The 23,663-nt window shown below is 45.5% G+C and overlaps 1 protein-coding gene and 1 non-coding gene across 3 annotated transcripts in view; one reads left to right on the plus strand and one right to left on the minus strand.

Moving 5' to 3' along the window:
* The window catches only part of Dock8 (dedicator of cytokinesis 8), a 193,363-nt gene that overhangs the window by 157,612 nt on the left and 12,088 nt on the right, over positions 1 to 23,663 (plus strand). For both annotated transcript variants that reach the window (NM_001037793.2, XM_008760310.4), the window contains exons 34-43: positions 4,703 to 4,799; positions 6,839 to 6,973; positions 7,801 to 7,953; positions 9,552 to 9,710; positions 10,662 to 10,762; positions 11,928 to 12,120; positions 17,102 to 17,245; positions 18,408 to 18,539; positions 18,952 to 19,086; positions 20,331 to 20,420. In NM_001037793.2, the coding sequence (NP_001032882.2) occupies positions 4,703 to 4,799; positions 6,839 to 6,973; positions 7,801 to 7,953; positions 9,552 to 9,710; positions 10,662 to 10,762; positions 11,928 to 12,120; positions 17,102 to 17,245; positions 18,408 to 18,539; positions 18,952 to 19,086; positions 20,331 to 20,420 (1,339 nt within the window). The remainder of the gene's footprint in view (positions 1 to 4,702; positions 4,800 to 6,838; positions 6,974 to 7,800; positions 7,954 to 9,551; positions 9,711 to 10,661; positions 10,763 to 11,927; positions 12,121 to 17,101; positions 17,246 to 18,407; positions 18,540 to 18,951; positions 19,087 to 20,330; positions 20,421 to 23,663) is intronic.
* Positions 1,562 to 1,693, minus strand: LOC120100363 (small nucleolar RNA SNORA24). Its single transcript, XR_005500129.1, has one exon. It is a non-coding gene; the product is annotated as a small nucleolar RNA SNORA24 (small nucleolar RNA).

Consider the following 23,663-nt stretch of genomic DNA (forward strand, 5'->3'; position numbering starts at 1 on the left):
AGAAATTTACCAAAACATTAATAATGGTCTTTGGTTATAAAAATGTAAGTGGCTGATATTTTCTTTTATTTTAATTGCATATTTTAGGTTTTTACATTTCAAATATTATCCTCTTTCTTGGTTTCCCCCTCTCCCATTCCTCCTACCCCAGCTTCTATGAGGATGCTCCCCCTCCCACCCACCCACTGCCACCTCAGTACCCTTGTATTCCCCTACACTGGGGAATTAAGCTTTCACAGGACCAAGGGCTTCTCCTCCCATTGATGCCAGACAATGCCATCCTCTGCTACATATGCAGCTGGAGCCATGGGTCCCTTCATGTGTACTCTTTACTTGATGGTTTAGTCCCTAGGAGCTCTGTGGAGTCTGGTTGGTTGATATTGTTGTTCTTCCTGTGGGGTTGCAAACCCCTTCAGCTCCTTGAGTCCTTTCGCTAGCTCCTCCATTGGGGTCCACAGGCTCAGTCCAATAGTTAGCTGCAACCATGCTCATCTGTATCCGTAAGGCTCTGGCAGAGCCTCTCAAGAGATATCCATGATACTTTCTTTTTCACACTTCTCGTGTTTCCTACATTGGATTTGCATTTATCTATTACAATCAGAAAAAAAATTGTAAAAAAAAGAGTGAAAAATAATCTTGCTTGGATTCTAACATATACCGTGTGTGTGTGTGTGTGTGTGTGTGTGTGTGTGTGTGTATGTGTGTGTGTGCGTGTGTGTGTGTGATCTTAGTTTGCTTTCAACTGCTCTGATAAAAACATTATGACCAAAAGCAACTTAAGGATGCCAGGCTTTATTTCATCGTGACTTACAGTTCATTACAGAATGAACCAGGGGCAGGAACCTGGAGGCAGAAACTAAGGCAGCAGGCGTGAAGAAACACTGCTTATTGCCCTGCTCTCCGTGACCTGCTAGCCTGTTTTCTTATAGCTCAGAACCGCCTGCCCAGGAGTGGCAACCCCCACACTAGGCTGGGCCCCCCACAGCAGTCATTAATCAGAAACAGGACTCGACTTGCCTTAGGCAAGGTGACAGAGGCAGTTCCTCAGTTCTGAGATTCCCTCTTCCCAGATAACTCCATGGCATGTCAAGCTGACAGAAGCCAGCCAGCACATGGGTGTACGTGTATGGTGCATCAAAGGAGGGAGGGAGGGAGAACCGTATATAATAATTTAGACGTATGAGCGATAAAGTGAAATGTGTGAGGATGGATAATGTATGTCTTTGCCTCTAAGCTGTAGGTGGCCTTATGAATCCCAGATTCACTGAGCAAAACACTGAATGATTCAAGACCCCTCATATACACCAAAGCATAAATTGTACAGCTCCATTGTGTACGAAGTGCTCACCAAGGAGAGGGATGAGAAGACTTGAATAACAGTGTTTTAGTAAAGAAGTGGTAATGTCTTCCCCATTACTGTAGACTATCACATCCTAGTCAATCTATTTGGGAGTGGTAGCGATCAAAATTACTATAAAAGATCACATGTTTTCCTAGTAACAGTTTAATAATTATTTTGAAAAGCATGCCAAATAATCCGGTAGCCTACGGCTTCAATGAAGGATGCTCCTTGTGCTAATCGGCGTCTCTGGTACCAACTACGTGGCGAGGGCTTTTCCAGGAAGCAGGAATGTGCTCTTCTGTGGCTTGGAAGGGAGACCGCCACAGCTGGTTGGCCCAAAGATACATGGAGAATCACATGGTTCGCTCAGATGTCACGTGGGAACCCCGGTTGTTGGTCTTCTTAATAATGCCCCTTTGCTTAGAAGACTGGCTCACTCTGATCTCCCTAGCTGCTGTTTAAGAGCTTTGATTCTCAGTCAGTACGTTTTTGTACCTGGTTTCAGGGAGGAAATATGGATTTGAAGTTACATTGCCAGGCACTGGGCTCTGCTTTCTCCTTTCCTCTCTTCTTGCCTGACGTTCTCATTTAGTATGGGAGGTGACTGGGAAAAACGGTGCGCAACGCCAAATGGTGTATACAAGGAGGCCCAGCACTGCTTATATGGTTAGGTCATCTGCTGCACAAGATTGAGACAGGAGTGTGGCAAGGCGTGTTTGGCCGGGCTGTGTGAATTCTCTTAGGAAGCCTTTCCCATTTGCTGACGTCAGCAGTCTTCACTGCCAGTTCTCAGCTCCGGATCCTGTTGGGCCACTTATTAACAGAGTGACTGATGACCCCTCCGTCCTCAGCCAGGTGGCAATTAAAACCCCTCACGTTAGAGCTACTTGGAAATGTTATAATTTCTAGATGACAGCTTCTGTCATTTTCTTTTAGGTTTATTTTAATTTTAATTAGTTGGACTGTTTCTTTTAGAGCAGTCGTTTTCTAACCTGGACCACACATTCAAACTGCCCGTGGGAACTTCCAAAGTCCGTGTCTGCATTGCTCCCCCTCCCCACTCCCCAGGGCTTCTGCACGTAGACAAGGCTGTGTTCGAACTCACAAGGTCCACCTGCCACTGCCTCCTGAGCCCTGAGATTGAAGGTGGACCCCACCACACCCAGCGACAAAGTGCCCAAAGGTACCCTCTGCCAGTTTGTTCAGAACTTTGAGATTAGTCAGACTTGAAGGTGATTCAACGCTGCAGACAAGTCTGAGGCACACTGGCGGACCTCCCAGGAGCGATGACAATATTGCATGACAATATGAATTACCTAATGCTACTGAGCTATACAGTTAAAATGACTAAGGTGGTAAGTTTTATGTTACCTGCATTTTATCACCATTCTAAAAGCAGGTTATGTACTGTCCACTGTGGAACCATTAGCCACATGCAGTTCTGAAGCCTGAAGTGTGGCCAGTTCACACTGAAATATAGGATAAATAAAGCCTCGTGCAGGACGGCACATGTCAGGATTGATTTTCATATTTGTTACTTATTCACCATCCTTTTGGTGTATTGGGATAAATAAAATATAGTAAAAATTAATATTAGCTGGGAGTGTTGGCACATACCCTTTATTCTGGTACCAAGGAGGCAGAAGCAGGTAGATCCCTGTGAGTTTCAGACTAGCCTGGGCTACATGATGAGCCTGGAGTTCCAGGACAGCCACAGTGAGACCTTTCTAAGGAAAAGAAAAAGAAAAATAATGCCCTTAATTTCATTTTATCTTTTTTTTTTGGTATGTGGCTATCATAATATGTAAAATGATACACATGACCCCTAGTACATTACTACCAGAGAGTGTTGATCAAAGTGTGGTTGGTTGATTAGGGGGGTTGCTGTTGTTTTGATACAGGATTTCAATTAGGTAGTCTTGGCTAGCCCCAGAACTCACTATGTAAACCAGGCTGGCCTCAAACTCATAGAGATCCACCTGCCCATGCCTGACCCTGTTGCTGTAAATGAGGGGGGAATTAGGACTGAAGAATCTATCCTAAGGGTGAAATCAGTTTAAAATACCTTTCTTAGCACTCAGTGTTATAGACACAATAGTCCCTGGAAAAGGGAAAGGAGACCAGCTATGTGGGGAACCCCGCTCTAAGACATTGGAACTGATAGCATAATACCCCGGCATCTGTGGTAACATCTTAGCCACGGAACATAGTAGGAAAGTCAGCTTTTTCATTACCTCTCCTTAAAACTAAATTTGAATGGTAAAAAAAAGCTTTCAATAATACCATTTTATCTACAGGCAGCACACTCCAGTGGGTAATCAAAGCTGTGAATGGTTCCAAAGCCTTGTCTACCTTTCTATGAAATGTGTCAGTCACTCTGGTAACTAAGGCAGCAGCTAAGTAAATAACATGCAGGTAGCGTTAGGCCATGCTCACACTGGGCAAAGCCACCGTCCATCATCTGACAGGATAAATTGTGCCGCTCAGAGCTGCCCGCAGTGTGGAGCCAACACACTGCTTATTCTGGAATCTCTTTTTCCACTTCTCACCAAACCACTTCAGACTCTCGCTAACTATGGGTAACTGAACCCTTGAAGGCAAAGCTGTGGGAGAGGCGAGCACCTTCTCCCTTTCTGGCTTCACTTGCTGTATGAGGATGGATGGACTACCACACAGAATGCACCAGCTCTTTAGAATTAAACCTAAAGGGGAAATGCTCTCTTCTCGGTGACTTCTGTTTCCTACCAGGTAACATCTAGTCCAGCAACCTCCAGCAGAATGTCTATTGTCCCACCCCATGGGATATGAGTCTTACTTCCCCCTGGAGAAGGAAGGCATTCTCACTCTTAGCTAAGCAACCGTCTTTCTCCTTCTCCGGGAGACTGTCCCTTTCCACAGTTCTATCACTGTTTGCCAGTGTTCACCAAGTGCAAGTCACTTCCTGTCTCTCTAGCATGTTGCAGCTCTCCCCTGCATCCTGCAACCACCCATTCAGATCCAGATAGTGCTCGTGCGAGGCTCTGAGGCTTTAAGCAACTATCTGATAGGCTCACCTAATTGTTAGCAGAAACCAATAATTAACTTCTATACCCATTTTGTTATTTTTATAATTGTCATCATTATTAATAACCACAGGACTATGAATAACCTGGAGACTTCACTTTGCCATCTTCCCAATCAGACACGAATCTCAGGAAATACCTGTAGTCCTTGGATACATTGATGTGGCGGCTTTGTGTGAATTCACGGTTGACTGTTGTAAAGAATCCGTTGAGACCTGGTGCATTGGTTGTCATCTCTGGCACCTGGCCAGACCACGCTATGCTGTAATTGGTGATGTCCTTTTTTTTTGTTTCTTAGAACAAAGGCAGAGTTAGATCAAGAAGCCTTGATCAGTGGCAACCTGGCTACAGAGGCTAATTTGATCATACTGGACATGCAGGAAAACATCATCCAGGTGAGGATGACACACTCCCCATCGGGCCAGCTCATGGGTGCGTTTCATGGGATCAGAAAGGGGATCCTTCATTCAAAATTGAGAAAGACATGAGCATGGTTCCAGGATGCATTTTTTAAACTAAAGCGGGAACGTTTGGAATTTGCAGCAGAGCCTACCTTGCAGATTCCAGAGATGCCAGGCATCCCCTGGCTTTTCTGACTTGCTACTCCCTTGGAACGAGTGAGATGTTTTGAGGAGCTGATCCGAAAAGTTGACCTGGCCCAAGCACATGCTAGATTTATAAAGGAGACAGGAGGCTTTTCACCAAGTGCCTGCAAGAACATTGGTAGCTAGATTTTCCCTGGTAGGTCAATACCAACTGAATAATGGCACTGGCTAAGATAGGAGTTGCTGATAATGGGGGGGGGGGAGAATCGGGGTCCCCTCTCGGGGTTTTTAGTCTCCTTAATAAAAGAACTTAAGGATGGACTAAAGTAGAAACTGAAGGACAATTTTATTAGCATCTTAAAGAAAAACCTCCAAAGCTGACAAGCTGTAAATCACGTGACTGCTTGGAGAAGGAGCATAAAGGAGAAAAGGAAGGAAAGCTATTCTGTTTAAGCTGGCATGGCAGTCAGACACATGACAGATATGTAGTCACATGGCAGGGAAGGGAGCCCAGAATGCTGGCAAACCCCCAAAGTGTTGGGGAAAGTACGACTAGAAAAGAGAGAATGATTAAAAGGAGAAGTTACACCTTTCTGAATAACTTAAAAAAGCAGACAGATGTTCAAAGTTTATAGCATTGACTCAGTAAACCACTGTGCTAGGGGTGGGGATTCTGGGGAGAAAAAGTACACTATCCCATTAAAGGATTAATTACTCTACCCATGTCCTTAGCACAGCTTAAGGTGAAGCTGGTACCCTATGGGTGGTCCCTTAGCCAAGTGATTTACCATCACAGCTAGAATGTTAGGCCTTCCTACAAACCAGAGATTATATTCTCTTAGCCAGAAGTTTTCTCTTTTAATGGGTCTTTATTTCTACTCTAACTTCATGGTAGCACTGGGTCAAAAACAGTGCTAAGCTTGACAAACGGTGTCTGTTCTGGACTCAGATTGCTGAAGGACAATCATGTGTCCTGTGAGTTTGCTCTCCCTACCATAGGAAAGTACAAGTCAGTCCTCCCTTGCAGTGGTTCCTCATCCTCTGGCTTGACCAACAGCCTCTGGTGGAAAGTACTTCGGAATAAAAATGCATTTGCATTGAACATGTGCATACTTTTTAGTTTTTCTATCACTGTTCCATAAAAAAATACAGAATATCAACAGTTGACACCATGTTTCAATGTTGTATTCCGTACTGAAAGTGAGCTAGTGATAATTTAAAATACATTGTGAATTGTATTAAGAGAATTGTGGGTTACATGTGTAAATGCTACCCCCATTTTATATGAGGGATTTGAGCATCCAAGGATTTCAAAGTATCTTTTGAAAGTTTCTTAACTTCAGTTCCCTAAACATTTAGCATCACACTGATGGTGTCTTTGCACAAGTTATTTCTCAGAACAATGTGCCTGGTACCAAGCCCCAAAACAACTTGCAGCTTTCTAAGGAAGCTGAACTACAGAAAATACTTTTTATTATTATTCTCGTCAGTCCTTTCTGTGGCCAATCTAGAAATCATGGCTCCCACCAAGAAGCTCTTGTACTTGGAACTCGAAGTTGTTTTTGAAACACTGACAGAAAATCGTGCCTACAAAGAAAAAACACTCCAAAAGCCATGACCCAGGCTGGAGGGAGATGAACCTTAGAACTTGGTTTAATATCCTAAATTGGGCGCAAGTCTCAAGTCAGTTAGTTTCGAAAAGAGGGTCATTGGGAAAAGAGGGCTTAGGCTCTCGTGATGGTTAACGAATGGTAGATGGTGGCTCACCGAGCCCTTACCACCTTCAGCTGAGAAGGTGCATCAGTCCTCTAAGATAAGCAGCAGCAGCCTCTCCTGCCTCCAACCTTACTCAGTGATGCTGTTCTTCCCCCCCACTCGCCCACCCCCAGGCAAGCTCCTCCCTGGACTGTAAAGACAGCCTGCTGGGAGGTGTCCTCCGGGTCCTGGTGAATTCTCTGAGCTGTGATCAGAGCACCACCTACCTGACTCACTGTTTTGCAACTCTCCGAGCCCTCATCGCCAAGGTAAACATGGGATGCTTGTTTTCTTACCCTTAATTAAGAGTGTGGTTCTTGTCTAGCGTCACAGCCCTCTGCAAGTGGATCAGACATCATGCAGGGCATGGAGGAAGAGCTTTGTCCCCCCAAGAAAGTAGACACACTGATTCTCAGGAACTCACCGTGGGGAAGCCAAACTGTGGCTTCATCCTTGCAGTATGGGCATAACTATAGACATTTCAGATGACGACTCACTGAAAGCCAGTAACACGAGAGCAAGTCAAGGGAGCAACTTCAGCTTCTCCCCCTTTCATTCATACCTTCTACAGTGAGATTCAGTGCTGTGCCTGATCCCCACTAATTACTGTGACAAAATGAACATAGTAAGATACTGGGAGATGCCTCACAACTGTGGCATTAGTAGTCCATTACGATTATTGTCCTCCTTTGTGGGAAATCTTAGTGGGTGGGGGCCTTCTACAATAGGATCTTGTAAATTTATGAATTTGGAATTCTGTTATAATAATTTTCTCTTTCTTAGTCACCAATAATTTCCAAGGAACCCTTGAAACACAAGTAAGCCCTTCAAGGCTTGTGACACCCTTAAGCAGTGAATTCAACCTGGCTAACAATGAAGTTAATGGCACAGACCTTACCTCAGCTGTGTGACTCACAGGCGGACACCACCGCTTACCTTCCTGTCTGACACTCTTACCTCATTCTGTTTATGGGGCACCGCGTTAACCCTTCAGGCTCTTCGCTCGTACAGACAGACATTTGCAAGTCCCGGCAGCCAGCCGGAGAGCCTGTGACAGTGCCCAGTGGTGCCTAATGGCCACCTGTGTCTCTTCCAGTTTGGAGACCTGCTGTTCGAGGAGGAAATGGAGCAGTGTGCTGACCTGTGTCAGCGGGTGCTCCATCACTGCAGCAGTAGCATGGATGTCACCCGGAGCCAAGCCTGCGCCACCCTCTATCTACTCATGCGGTTCAGCTTCGGAGCCACCAGTGTAAGCACGGACCCGCTGGGCGGCCAGAACCAGGAGAGGACACCATTGCAAAGCATGGTGGAGGGGAGCCCTACGGTGTAGCCTTTAGTTATGCCCTGTGAGGAAGACCCCAGGAGTCCGCAGATGAACAATATGAGAGGGCGGGGTAGGAGGGTGTGGGGCTGCCCAGCAGTCAGAGTTCCCTCATGTGGGACAAACACAGGGGTGGCTAAGGATTCACAAAAGCATGTCCTGTACTAAAGTCGGAATAGGGTATAGCTCTGGATGATACCAGGATGGTGTGTGGGTGAGAACGGCAAAAGATTGCTGTCATCTGGACCTGAAAAAAAAAATCGGGGTTGGGTGAGAAATCGTCTCACTATGTAGCTCTGGCTGTCTTGGATTCACTGTATTAACCAGGCTGGCCTTGAACTCAGAGATCTGCCTGCCTCTGCCTCCCAAGTGCTGCGTTTAAAGGCGTGCACCACCATGCCTGGCTTGGACCTGGCTTTTAAGTAATACGTAGACATTTTGTGTGTTCAGTTTCATAGCAAACCTGCGTCTTGGTTTGTGCATATTTAAGGATGCATGCTTGGTATTTTACTTGCTGTCATGTTAGTAAAACATCTTTTTAAAAATGTTTTATAGTCCAAAAGTGGCGGTGCACACCTTTAATCCCAGCACTCAGGAGGCAGAGGCAGGCAGATCTCTGAGTTTGAGGCCAGCCTGTCCTACAGAGTAAGTTCCAGGACAGCCAGGGCTACACAGAGAAACCCTGTCTCAGAAACCAGAGACAGGGGGTGGGGGTGGGGATATTTTATTTTAAATTCTGTAAAAGATCTCTAACCTTAGAAAAGAATTTATAGATGGAACAGGAGGCAGATAAATGGGCTCAGAGAAGAAATGGAGACTCCTTAGGGTTTTGGTTTGCTTTGTCCTATTTTGTCTATTTTGTGTTAATTCTGGAAACTGAACTGCAGACCCCACAATGCTAAATGTTTACTTTACTACTGAGCTGTATCCCTGGCCCCAGCCCTCATGATTTGTTAGGGAGAACTCTTTAAAAACCTGTAGGGCATGCTGCATGGGCCCTTAAGTACCTGTGATTTTCCATAGCCCTGGGAGAAAAGAAGACATGGAAAGGTACTATTTACTTCAAATCCAAAATCTCAAAAGTGTTGCCTTTGTGGATCTCTGTGAGTTCAAGGCCAGCCTGGTCTACAGAGCAAGTTCCAGGACAGCCAGAGTTACACAGTGAAACCCTGTTTCAAAGAACAAACAAAAATGCTGCCTCAGAAGGTTCCAAGAGACTCTTGACACAAAGCATATATCCTGTGACCAACTTTAGAACAAATCCGCCAGCCTTGCAGTGTGGCAGTGGCCCAAACGCAATGAAAATTTAAAAGGCCCCTGACAGATTTATGGGAGCATAGGATCCATCCAACCCATTCCAACAGTAATGTGAATCTTGTGTGAAGTGTAGCTCACAGTCTGTTGAGAGAAAAGGAAATGCTTAGGACGGGAATGAAAGAAACCCCGGGAGCCGTTTGTGTCTGGCCCCGCAGCCTCCCGTTAGCTATCTGCTGACTCTCTTGTTCGCTCCGTCTCTTCTGATGCAGAACTTTGCAAGAGTAAAGATGCAGGTAACCATGGCACTGGCATCCTTGGTAGGCAAAGCACCAGACTTCAATGAGGAGCACCTGAGAAAGTCCTTAAGGACCATTCTGGCCTATTCAGAAGAGGACACGGCCATGCGGGCAACTCTTTTTCCCACGCAGGTAGACCAATGAGCGTAACTTTGTCTTGTGTCTGAGTTCGAGATTACCATTTACAAGCATATACGTTTATGGTTTTGCATATAAGGTTTTGCACATAAAATTATGTGAAATGGATACATGTGATTTGCAGACATTCCTAACCTGTCCTGCAGTTGCATGATCCCAGTGATCGAGAAATGCAACATGCAGAGCACTGTCCTCAACTGCAAGATGCCAAGAGTCTACTAAGGGCGTAGTCCCAGACCATAAGAGCAAAACAAGGAAAGGGACACCTGAGTATGTGGTAACAAATACTATGTAGGATTTAAGAAAGGAGATACAGAGGAACAAGGGTTAGATGCCATTCAGTGGTAGAACCTAGAATACACAAAACCCTGGGATTGACCGACATCACTCCAAAAAGGTAGGTATGTAGGTATGTACATACATACATACATGCATACATACATACATACATACATACATACATACATACATGATTGATGAATAGATAGATGGATAGATAGATAGACAGATAGATAGATAGAAGATGGAGACAGACAGACACATGGACAGACAGACACACAGATGGATAGATAGTAAGGGGTGACTAATGAAGAAACAGTGGTCTGGCAATGTGGGAGTAGAGAGGAGTGAAGTTCCTAGAGTAGAATGTAGGGGAGAGGGAGTAAGGAGCATGGATGTAATGGTTTGTGTGTAAGACAGACCAGAAAGCTCCCACTTAGGAAGAGCTTGCAGATAAGAATTAGTCCTAAAGAAACTGGGAGGACAGTCTCTTCTGTCTCTCCGCAGAGCCCACATGACAGGTGTCCATGCAACGGATGCAGCCTGCCTGCCTTTAACTCCAGCCCCTAGCCTACCCTGTAGTGGGTTCTCACGCCCTGATATTCCAGAGTGGTTTACACCTTTGCAGTCGACAAACGATCAAGTCTGTCTGCACTTTCTCTGCAGGTGGAGGAGCTTCTCTGCAATCTCAACAGCATTTTATACGACACAGTGAAGATGAGGGAATTCCAGGAGGACCCTGAGATGCTCATGGACCTCATGTACAGGTAAAGGTTCCTGAGCAGAGAAGGGCGTTGTTCTTGTGCATGGTGGTACGCACCTTCAATCCCAGCACCCGGGAGGAAGAGGTGGGATCTCTGAGTTCAAGGCCAGTCTGGTCTACAGAGTGAGTTCCAGGACAGCCAATGCTCCACAGAGAAACCGCCAAACCAAACCAAAACAAAACAAAATGAAAAGACATTAATTGTGATATTTGTGAGTCTGGATATTTGTCTCAGTGAGGTTTCACCTTTTTTCTTTTTTTGTTAATTTTTTATTTTTTTTAAATGGATGATTTGTCAGCATGTATGTCTGTGTACCACGTGTCCCTGGAGGCCAGAAGAGGGCATCAAATCCCTCTAGGGCTAGAGTCATAGACAGTGTGGAGCCAGCGTGTGGGTGCTGGGAATCAACCCAGGTCCTGCAGAGCAGTCAGTGATCCTGACCACTGAGCCATCTGTCCAGCCCCAGTGGAGCCCTGTCTGGTGTCACTATCATAGCTAAGATAGGTAGGGCAGTTTGGGAGTAACATCCGAAAATATACGAACACTAATGGAAAACTGGAGTTGGCTCATTCCAAATTTCCAGAAAGGTTTCCTTAACCAAGTGCAATGTTTGAATATTTTAAAAACATTTTAAATATTCTGTCTAGTATGAGAGAAAAGAGTTATTGTCTGTTATATGAGTTATTTCCCACAGGCTGAACTAAAGTTGTATCCATGAACAGAGAAGTCTAAGTTTTACTTTAGAAGTCACTGTGCTTTAAACCCTTTCTCCTCTGGTCCAGTAGTTTGGGGAGAAATCACTTACACAGGTAAAAATCCTCAGATCCATCAAAGGGAAACAGTACTTTGTCCCCCATAATAACTCTGAGACAAAAGGAAGGAGATTACTTGAGATCCATGAAAATGGACATCATTTTAACAGACTTTTTTCTCCTCAGAAGATTTGTGCTAATGATTCCTTCTTGATATCCAGCACACTCTCGGCACCTAGAGTCGTACGAAATGTTTACCTTTTCTCTCTCTCTCTCTCTCTTTTAATTGTAAACAAAAATATTATGGGGGATAATAAAACGTACAAGGAGAGAAGAACAAGAAAGTTGAGGTGCCTTCCCTGTAAGAGGGGTGCCACTGAAGGGTTGAACATGAAACTTTCCCAATCTGTCTTCAGAATTGCCAAGAGCTACCAGGCATCCCCTGACCTGCGGCTGACCTGGCTCCAGAACATGGCAGAGAAACACACTAAGAGGAAGTGCTTCACAGAGGCCGCCATGTGCCTGGTGCATGCAGCAGCCTTGGTGGCAGAGTACCTGAGCATGCTGGAGGACCACAGTTACCTGCCTGTGGGCAGCGTCAGCTTTCAGGTGGGACAGACAGGGGCCGCCTTTAGATCAGCATCCAAGCAGGGGCTGGGTGCTTTCACCCGAGGGAGTGCGTCCGTCCACAGTCACCACAGGTGTTTCTGGATGTGACGAAGGAAAAAGCCTAGGATGTTTCCACCATTCAAATATCTGGTCCTAGTTGTCTGTGTTGCCGTCGTTGAAAAGCCCTGTGTCAAAGTGTTATCATCATCGCCTTGTCTAATGGCTTCGCCGTCTTTTAAAACATATTCATTACAGTAAATGGTACTTAGAGGTAACGGGAGCTTTGGGAGATATTCGCAGACATTTTAGACATTCGGCCATCCCCATAAGCCTGTGAAGCAGGTAGATAAGGAGGTTAGTGTTACTTCTGTTTCACTGATGTAAGAAATAAGACAGCACTTTTTAAAGATCATTTTAAACTCTTTATAGAACAGTTGTATTTGGCTTATATACTGGCAAGGAGGGCACGGTGGTATAATGATTCCCTCACAAACCAATCCCTCAGGTCCGTTCCCCGACTTTGTGAGATTCCACTCTTGTCCAAAACTAGGAAAGAATCAAATTGACCTGAGATGGGAAAGAAATAGCTCAATGGATGCTTTCTGAGAATAACCTGAAATTTACCTACAGCCAACAAGGGCAAATTGTGTCAGACCTAAAAACTCCTCCAGGGCTGCCCATTATGACCTTGGACTGTTGTTACCGTGTTTTTGTTTTTTAATTTTTTTTTATTTTTTTGTTACTGTGTGTTTTAATGCACTACTTAAAGGGCAGGAAAGCCCCAACAATAAGTGTTATGAGTAGGTTTTCTGTAGAGATGACCGTCCCTGCAGCTTACAGGATAGTCATGGCCATCTCCAGCCAGTCGTGGGAAGCTAGAGACAAGCGTTTTACAGTGTTCTTGTTTGAACTTCCGTGGACGAATGTATGAAGGGCTTTGTTCTCATTACTGTTCTTCAACACAATTCGTGATGCTTTCTTTGTAACGGAGAAAGAAAAGACAACTCTAAGTAGCTTTCTCAGGCTTCGAGAAAAAGACACCGAAACTATCGCTGGTGCTTAGCTTCTGGTTTCTCAAGGCCTGTTCATCTTTCGGGCTGAGCCTTATCTGTTCATTCCTGCCTCCCCTCTTGCAGTAACAAGAACACTTGCTCTTTGATTTCATTCTCCACAGATAAATTTTAGTCTCGATTCGGAATGTTTGCTATAAAACCCAGTTAAATTCCCATTCAGAAGCACGAAAGAATTCCATCTGATTCTGAGTCAAGGGAATGAGAAAGTTTAAAGAAATGCCGTAAGCGGTTTGTTCTGCCCACTTGCCTGTTACCATGCTGCTGTAGCGCTGCCCTCCAGCTCCCGCAGGACACCTACACTTGTCCCTTGACATCGAACTGTCCCCCTTTTCTCAGCTCCTCTACCGAGCTATTTCTTCTAGCTCTCTTACGCCTTTTCCTAAACGCTGTACTTTGTTACTTCCTACCTAATGCTTAAAAATTAACCAAATTTCATTTTTACTTTTATGTTTAATAAGTCTTACTTTATCTGTGCGGTACTTAGAGTTTGGTTGAGTTGCCAAGGTGGGATAGAATTCCAGAACCCCTGGGGAAGTCTATCTTACCCTTATGCGGAGTATACAGATCCATCTTCTTATATACCTTTTTTTTAATTAATCATTTTATTCGTTTACATTTTCAAATGACATCAAATTATATCAAATGATATAACTTCCCAGTTATACCTCCACAACTCCCCTACCCCATCTCCCTTCGCCCCTTTGCCTCTATGAGGGTGCTCTTCCAACCACTCACCCACTCCTGCCTCACCCCTTTAGCATCTCCCCACGCTGGGCCATCAAACCTCCACAGGACCAAAGGCCACCCCTCCCATGAATGCCAAATAAGGCCATGCTCTGCTACATATGCAGCTGGAGCCATGGCTCCTCCCTCCATGTGTACTCTTTGGTTGGTGGTTTAGTCTTTGGGAGCTCTGGGGGGTCCAGTTAGTTGATGTTGTTCTTCATATGGGATTGCAATCGTCTTCAGCTCCTCCAGTCCTTCCCCTAGCTCCTCCATTTTGGTACCCCGGCTTAGTCTGATGGTTGGCTGTGAGTATCTGCATCTGTATTGGTCAGGTGCTGGTAGAACCCCTCAGGGAACAGCCATACCAGGCTCCTGTTGGCAAGTGCTTCTTGGTGTCAGCAATGGTGTCAGGGCTTGGTGTCCGCATCTGAGCCTTCTTATCTTCAGATGCCCCTGTAACATGCGCAGAGAGGACGCTTAACATCCACCGCCATGTTCTCTCAGCTGCCTCCCCCTCGTTCCTCTCTTTATATATCTTTATCCATTCCTTTTTCTTTTTTTTTTTTTTTTGGTTTTTTTGTTTTTGTTTCTTTTGGCTTTTGTTTGTTTTGTTTTGTAGTATTGTCGTTATTTGAAACAGGGTCTTGCGATACCACCCTGGCTAGCCTGGTACTCGCCACGTTGAACAGCAGCCTTAAACTCACAGAGATCTGCCTGCCCTGTGTCACTCAAGTTCCGGGATTAAAGGCCACCATGGCTGGCTATCCATTCCTTCTTTTACAGACTATTCATTGAACATTTATCCCGTCCACACGGACTTTATATTCTAGCAAGAGTCAATTTGGAAATGGGTGCTGGAAAGTGAGTGATACCAAGCCCACATTAACCTAAGGAGACATGGAATTCATCAGCCTGTGCGGGGAAACTAGCCCTCAGTACTTGCCAATCCAGACCTAAAATCCGAACTCATCCACCTTCGGTGGTGTGGGCATCATTCTTCATAGGCAGAATTTCCTCACTGAAGATGCTAGATTGAGATTCAAGAAAAGATAAATCCCTTCTTTCTAGAGTTGCAAAAAATGTCTCAGGGCATCTTATTGGTTCTGACCAGGTCATGTGTTTATCCCTGAACCAATCATAACGGTCAAAGTAGTAAGATGGTGTGTTATCTATCCCATAGTCACAGGTCACATTGAGAAAATTAAGATACTTTATGTCACAAAAGAATAAAGGAATTCAGAGAGTATTAGCAACAGGTATCCTCTATTGACTACTTTCTCTCTTTCCTTCCCCCTTTCTTCCTTCCCTCCTTTCTTCCTTCCTTCCTTTCTTCCTTCCTTCTTCCCTCCCTCACTCCCTCTTTTTCTTTGACAGGATCTCACTGCTCTTGAACTCAGAGAGATCCATCTGCCTCTGCCTCACAAGTGCTGGGATTTTAGGCTTTTACTACCATGCCTGCCTCTACAGCCAATTTCTTAAACATCCTGCTTTAGTTTTTAATCTTGCTGTACTCCGATAAGATTAAGCCTTTGGGAAAGACTTGTAAAGCAGAGATAATGTTCAGGAGAAATAACTTGGAAGGCAGTGAGGTCCAAGCCACTGAGATCATCGGAATTCTAACCCTGGAGTACAAGCAACACTGACCTCACAAGCACAGATATGATAGTTACGTTTACACCCTCACTCTGAAGCCAGGAGTGTCTGCCCAGAATCTTTCCCCCATGACTTACAGCTCCTGAGCTGCCCAGCACATGCTGTTCCTCTAGGAGTAGGAAAGTCTCATACAGTTCCAGTAGTGCTAGGGTCCTAAGCCATTAGATTCCTTCAGGTGAATTTCTTGTCCCCTCTGCCATCAGTTCATCATAATGATTCACATTTTGAAGAAAGATTGGTCACAGAGGACTTTGAAAAACTCTGTGTTCATAAAACTGTATTCCAATGTAACTGTGAGGGAACAGGCTATGGCAACTGCCTCCTTATGGGCAGTTCTTCATAAAGAAGATCCCGTGACCTTGTTCACCAAATCAGAAGGTGGACAGCCTATATTTCACAAAGTGCATCTGAGCAATTGCTGAGGGAGTTCTGAAGTATAACCCAACTTCCAGGGGACAGAGCGTTACCGTTGTGAGCCATGCCTGCTACGTGCTAGGCAGTAGGAAGGCGTGGCCTGTGCTCTCTGCAGTTCCTACACAGTGGACGTTTCCCAATCTTCTCTATACCATACTCACCTCTTCCATTGTTGGAAGCCAAGAGTGGCTCTCGGCCTATCAGGGCCTGTAATGTTCCTGCCTGGATCAGAGCTTGGATGAGGCACGTGGAGTGTGTGCAGCATAAAATGCAAAGTGAAACTCGCTGTCAGAGTCCAGCAGGTCCCTAGTCAGCAGTCCCAGGACCCTGAACATGAATACTGCCTGAAGGCTGTGCCCTGGGTTTCCTGTTTGAGCCAACCCTGCCCAAGATATGACATTCCCTGTTAAGAGGCTCTCATGTCTGTAGTTCACAGGAAGGGAAACCACAGAGACGAAAGGTGAGTGAGTGCAGCTTCTGAACTACGTAACAGCATCCATAAAGACATTCTCGTCCATTACTTCCCTATGTAACATTGCACTTCTGTAGCTCAAGGTCAGGATGGCAGGAGCAGCGTCAGCAAAACAGGAATCCGTTTTCTACTCACCGGCCTTGCCCTTCTAATCCAGGACTCCCTGTGTTTTCGAGGGTTATCTCGCTAACAGTAAAGCTGTTTCAGCTAAACTGCTGTTACACTAAGGGAAGTGTCCTTTCTAGAATGTTGCTTCGTGGTTAAAAATTGTGGAGTTTGATGACAAGTTTGCTTACCTCTTCCATCTCTGGAAGCCAAGAGTGGCTCTCGGCCTATCAGGGGGATTAATGTCCCTTCCGGGATAAGCGCTTGATGAGGCATGAGGGGTGTGTGCAACACAAAATGCAAAGAGAAACTCGCTGTCAGAGGCAAGCAGGTCTCAAGTCAGCAGTTCCAGGAGGCTGAACATGAGCGCCTTTCAAAATGAGTGGCCACCAGAAGTTCACATCGTTGGAATCACAGACTCGTAGTAATCATGGTCCGGTGAAGGTGGTAGAGCTTAGCTTCTTTATCTGTCTGGGTTTCCTGGTGCCCTGTTTGTCAAGTCTTGTGCTCCCTGGGCTCATAGTGGGTTCTCTTGCAGAATATTTCTTCCAATGTGCTTGAGGAATCTGCAGTCTCCGATGACACCTTGTCACCTGATGAGGACGGTGTATGCTCTGGTCGCTACTTCACTGAGAGTGGCCTGGTGGGCCTCCTGGAGCAGGCTGCAGAGCTCTTCAGCACGGTCAGTGTCTACAGGGCTCATTCAACCCTGCATCGCACTCAGAGGAGCATGCAGGGCAGGGCTGGGCCTAGATGGGTGTTCCCAGATTGGCCCAGCGGAGCGTTCGATGTCCACAATTGCATCAGCTCTCCAAGTGGGGAAGAGAACGCCTTTCGCTGTGGACATACTTAATTCCACAGCATACGCATTAGCCAGGAGTAGTTTCAGTGTTGTTTCTGTTTAATGGAGCAGAAAGTAAGCCACAGAGAGCATCAGAGATGAGGCATAATCTCAGAAAAAATAGGGGAGGAGCCCCTGAGAATCTATAATGTCTTCTACACCTGACACTCAACAGGTCTTCAAAACCGTGCATAGCAGGGCAGCTCAGAGAGCTGTAAACAGCAGAAGCCACAGAGCCATCCCTTAGCCCGATCTGGGTCTCCTAGTAAGAGAAAAAGCACAGAGCTACAGTTCAGGTCATGGTAGCAAGCCACTTGTAGTTTTCCATTTTAACTGTTGCCCCTGCCCCCACAGTGAAACCACGTAAGTGTAATACTTTATTTACCTGGTCAGTCAGTCTGTTTTCCTCCCTGTGATTTTCATTCTCTCCTCTTCACCTCCAGACTCCCTCCCCATACTGCTAACGTTTGCATTCACTGCCTTTATTTCCCTATCTTTTTTCCTAGAAAACTTTTCCAGAAAAGACTTTTTAACTTAATTTTTAGTTAAAAAACTAGCTTTCTTATTACATTTTCCCATAGGCATATTATTGTATTTTTTTCCATATATATACACACTCATACACATATACCCTTATTTTCCTGAAATCCTAGAAAATCAATTGGTTAGAACCATATTAGCTCCCTTGAGGCCCTGAGTCTGGCTAGAGGAAAACCTCTGATAAACTCAAAAGCCACAGGCACATCTCTCCAAGCCCCTCGAGGCCTGGGCCATCTCCTCCAGTTTTCAGTTTGTGAAACGCTTCCTCCCTAGTTAGTATTGCCATATGGGGTAGCAATGTTCCTTGACCATAAAGATAGCAATGTGCCTGGTTTGACCCGAAGACGTCCAGACAGGCCTGGATTCCATAAAGCACTGTGATGCTCTTGTATGTGTTATTTGCATAATTAACTCGTCCCTTGTCTTAAACTTCCAGTGCATTAAATGATCTCCTCTTTCCCAGGGAGGCTTGTACGAGACAGTTAATGAGGTCTACAAGCTGGTCATTCCCATCCTGGAAGCACATAGAGATTTCCGGAAGCTGACCTCTACTCACGACAAGCTGCAGAAGGCCTTTGACAACATCATCAACAAGGTAGCTGGGGATGGGCCTGGTCCGTGGGTTCTGTGAGCCGGTGTCACGTGACCCTGCCCTAGTGCTGCACCACCATCTCCCTGGCTATAGATTTCCCCTGAGCTCATCTTCACTGCAACTTTCCATGAGAGGAGGAAGGGCCGGCAATCCAGTGTGGCAAGTCGGATTGCTTTATAGCTAGGAAATGTAAGAAGATTGAGTTAAACAAAGGCCCCAGAAGCCTCTCATTGGATGTCTTTTGTCATCAGTTCTGGGGTTTATTACGTAAATATTAAGTCTGCTTAACAAAGGGGATCTTCTTAATGAGAGTAAATGAGAGTAAATTGTTTGCAGCCCAATAACCAGTCCTTTTAGCCCAGTGGGTCACCGGTAACAACACAGCTAAGAACGCTTCTCTTTACTCCTGTGACAGGACCATAAGAGGATGTTTGGAACTTACTTCCGAGTTGGTTTCTACGGATCCAAATTTGGGGATTTGGATGAGCAGGAATTTGTGTACAAGGAACCTGCAATTACAAAGCTCCCCGAGATCTCACATAGACTAGAGGTGAGAAAATGAGACTGTGCTTGACCTTGTACATTCCGGAATAAGGCAATATGTCACTTTCAAAATACGTTCATGGCTGGCCTCTAAATTTTCTACCTTACATTTGTAGCACGGGGGAGTGGGCAAGATTGTGAATACCATACACATTTGGACATTTTTCTCTTGAATTCTGTGTGTGTTTCAGAGTTTAAAGTTTAAATCTTGAAGTGATTTTCCAAGACTGTATAAAATTCAGTCAGCATCCATCGTTATAGCCCCCTTCCATGCATGACCACTGTGTACCACGCACAGGCACTGGGCATGTTGCTTGAAGGTTCTCATCTCAATTTGGAAGCCATCCGACAAAACTGCAGAATCATTCCCTCCACCTTCAGCGGTGAGACCGTCCTTAAGTTGTCCCCTAATAGCACACTCCTCTCAGATACAAAGCGGCTGGAAAGTAGCGATGGCTAGCCCCAGCTAAAACCTGGCAGCTACACTGTGAAACAGAAAACAGTAGTGAGTTCTGAAAGGACAGAGCAAAAGAAATAGCATAAAGAAAGGCTGAGAAAACTGAAGCAGAAACTGAGAGGAGCAAGCGTAAGAGCCCTCTCGGGCAGAGACCGGGGTCCTGTGAAGAGCTGACATCTAACCACCGACTCCTCCCTACTTATGCTCCTATGCCACACTTTGACTGTGTCCCCTCTTATGACTGGAAAGCTTAAAAAGTGTCGCTCAATTGTCTCTTGTACTATTCAACCCCGCCAAGAGGACAAGACTCAACTCTGAGAAGCCGTGGCCTAGTCAGGTTGGGTAGCTTGTCCAAAGTCATTTACTTCACAACAAGGAAAACTAGCCATCGGCCCAGACTCTTAACTCCCTAATATTGTGTCCTCTGCTTAGGATTAGAAATATGTTTCTTGTCTCCTTGCACACTGTGGCTTGTGACATTATGGGAAGTCTGGCCCCTCCAAATTTTCAGGGTACAAAATACAAAATGTAAATCATGCCTTACCCATGGAGCTTCTTCCAAAAGTCTGATGATGTTGGCTGAATTTGAGAGCACGCATCTGTACTGTAGGGAACACCTAGTATTCGAGTGTGCTGAACGTCCTTAGACTTTTATTTCTGGTTCAGGAAGTGCTTAAGTTTGCTTTTTAGCTCAGAGGGACCATCAATAATCAGCAAATCTTGCCTTGTGCTTGTTCCAAAGAATTGCAAGCTTTCAAAATGAGTTTTACATACCCTGGGCCTCTTTTCCCTAGGGATTTTATGGCCAGTGTTTTGGTGCCGAGTTTGTGGAAGTGATAAAGGACTCTACTCCCGTGGATAAAACCAAGTTGGATCCTAACAAGGTATGGAGAAAATTGACTAAAAGCAGTCATCAGACTCTACCCTGAAAGAAGAAAATGACATTTTGGGTCTGGACTACCTCAGTCCTTCAAATGTAACCATGTTCAGTTTGGTTTTTTTTTTTTTTTTTTGAGGGGTGCACACACACATGTATAAGTAGAGTGTATGAAGGCCCACCTTCCTATATATGACCACATGTGCAAGCTAAAGTTTAGCACCTGGTGTCTTTATCATGAACCACTTTCTTTTTAATACCTGGGGTTCCCTGTTTGGCCAGTAAACAGTGGGGTCAACCGTCCCCACCACCCCAGCACTGGAGATACACATGTGCAAGGCGGTGGCTTTTCTGTGGGTACCAGGGAGCTGAACGAGGGTTCTCATTTTACCCACTTCTCCTTTTTAGAATTTTTTGACAGGTTCTGGCTATGTAACTCAGTCTGGCCACACCCCAGCTCTGTGTTTATATAAAGCATTTCTCATCATCCCCCTACAGCCCTTAGGACTAGGTTTGGTTGTTTCCATTTTATAAGATAAGAAAGCTGAGGCTTGGAAAGGTCGGACCACTTTCCAAGATGACATTAATGGCAGAGCCACGACTCTCACAAGAGGTCTGATTCCACCCACATTCTTCTTAATTACTGTGGCTCATTAGAACATTTCTGTAAACTGTTTAAACTTTCTACTTAAAGCAAGCTTTAAAATTCCAACCTCTGGGCCTGGAGAGATGGTTCAGCAGTTAAGAGCACTTCCTGCTCTCGCAAAGGACCCAAGTTTGGTTCCCTGCACCCACATCAGTCTATCAGTCTGTAACTCCAGCTGCATGGCATCAGTCCCCTGCAGAAATGCATGCACACTTATGGCAAATACAAACTGTGTGTGGACCTGTGTGTGTGTGTGTGTGTGTGTGTGTGTGTGTGTGTGTGCGTGCATGTGTGCGTGCGTGTATGTAAGTAAATACAGCGGCTTCTGGCTGGCCATACTTAGTGGCTCCATTCTTTAAACTGCAGGCATTCCTTCTAGAGATGTTCAGGATGGCTGTGGTAAGGGAGGCAACACCAGGGCCATAGGCTTCATTGTTCCCGGTTCCACACCAAGGTTCCATCCCATGCTGAGATGATAGTGCTGTGCATTTCTGATGCTGACAGCTCATATGTAGCACGTGACTTCACAAGTTCAAGACTGCCCTTGTTTCAAACATGAGCCTCAGCTGAGGCCCCCACACCACCCGTGCTTCTAGCTGACTACAAATTTAGGAATTCTTACGACACCCTTGGGTTAGATTAACTCTCCCGGATAAGCTCAAGGACTGACAACAGAACCACAGTTCTGATTACAGTTGTACAATAATGGATTCACAGAGTACAAGGTCAGAAGGAAGGCCTCTCCATGTGGGTCCCTGAGTTCTGCCTTCCAGAATTGCAGAAAGATGATCTGATAGGGAGGGATTGGCCAAATGCATGTTTTTCGACATTTGTCCAAACGCTCTCTTGAGAGAGCCTGAGCTGGGGCCTGAGAGCAGTCAAGATAAGCACTGGACAGAAATGTTTGGAGTCCTTGGAGGATAAGGCTGGCTGTGTGCCCAAGTGCCCTTCCCAGCGTCAGGGCCTTTCCCCTCTTTTAGAATTCCCAGGGCAGGTTGTGAGTTTAGAAAGAGAATCCTAACCCAAAATCACACCCAGATTTCATTATTCTAAAGCGTGATTTACACTGTGAGGTCAGTGAGCCACCCTTCCTCCTCTCTGGGAGGTGTCCCACCCTGAAACGTTGATCATTTCCATTCCTTTCCTTGTGTTTTTAAAGAACTCTTCTTTATTAACAAGCACCCACCCCCTCCCCCACCTCCCTCTCTCCCTTCCCCCGCCTCCCTCCCCCCTCTCTCTCCTGTGTGTGTGTATGTGGTGTGTGTGTGTGTGTGTGTATGTGTAATTCACTGATGTGTCATTTGGATACATATACATAGCCAGTACCTTGACAGTCAAGGTACAAAACCACCCTGTTCCTCTGAAAGGTTTGCCCAGCCTCTTTGCCACCACTCCCTAATTCCTTCAGTGGTCACCAAGCTGAGCGATGGACCCCGATCTGTGTAGACTTGTCTGTCTGGAGGTGCCCATGTGGCACATGCAGCCCTTTGAAGCTGACTTCTATTCAGCCTAGCCCATCCGTGACTCACCAAGTTGAAATGCTTCTTCCTTTTCATGCTAAGTGTCATTCGCTGTGTTGATATGCCACACTTTGCTTAGTATCTCTACTAGAGGGACACTTGGGCGCTTTCTAGTTGTTTATTGTGGACAATGTTGCTCTAGATCAGTGGTTCTCAACCGTCCTAACGCTGTGACCCTTTAATACAGTTTATGTCGTGACGACCCCAACCATAAAATTACTTCACAACTGTAATTTTGCTTTTGTTATGAACTGTGATGTGAATATCTGATGTGCACTAATATGCCACCCACCCCTGTAAAAGGGTAGTTCCACACGGGGTCATGAACAGCACCTCTCAAGCATGGCCTTGTTGAGACCGATTATTACCTTCATTCCTGTTGTGTTTTGTGAATTTCCTGAGAAATACATTTCTGTTCACCTCATATAGTGAGGGCAACAACAGATCAAAGAAAGGGTTCTCTTCAAGTCTAACTTGGTAAATCGATGAATTTATTGGTGTTATTTACAGAGCATGGGTACTCATAATACACTGTACTACTGTGAAACCCTCTATGTGATTTACGGGCAGCTACTCCACCAAAGAAGCCCCTCCCCTCAGCAAGGGTTTGCAGCTTAATCTTTGGGGAAGAGTGGAAAACAGCAGAGGAGGGGCAGACATCATCAGTGCGGAGAGCGCCACAGTAGCCTACCCTCTTCCTTCATACATCAAGAGAGCAATAAGCACACCCAAGCTAGGGAGAACCCCACACGAGTACTGCGTACACGAGTGGGAGTGGGGTTCTTGTGTGGGCGGCATTTGACTGCATGAGGAGCCTTGGCTTACAGAGCAGCCATGCTGCACTCTGCATTCCTGGTGCTCATTCGAACATTCCAGCCGCTCCATTCTGGCAAACACTTGCTGTTGTACATTTCCTCAGTCTAAGCATTTGCACTACCTAGGGAGCAGGCCCTCATTATGGATGACTTTGCCATGCTAGAGAGGGGGCAGGTGAACCCATCTCTTCCTTTAAGCATGTTCCCTTCCACAACCTCAGGGTCCTTTCTTTGCCTGAGGTGGAGAGGAGAAAGGGCAGGTTCTGAAT

Source organism: Rattus norvegicus, chromosome 1, assembly GCF_036323735.1.
Source record: "Rattus norvegicus strain BN/NHsdMcwi chromosome 1, GRCr8, whole genome shotgun sequence".
Taxonomy (NCBI): domain Eukaryota; kingdom Metazoa; phylum Chordata; class Mammalia; order Rodentia; family Muridae; genus Rattus; species Rattus norvegicus.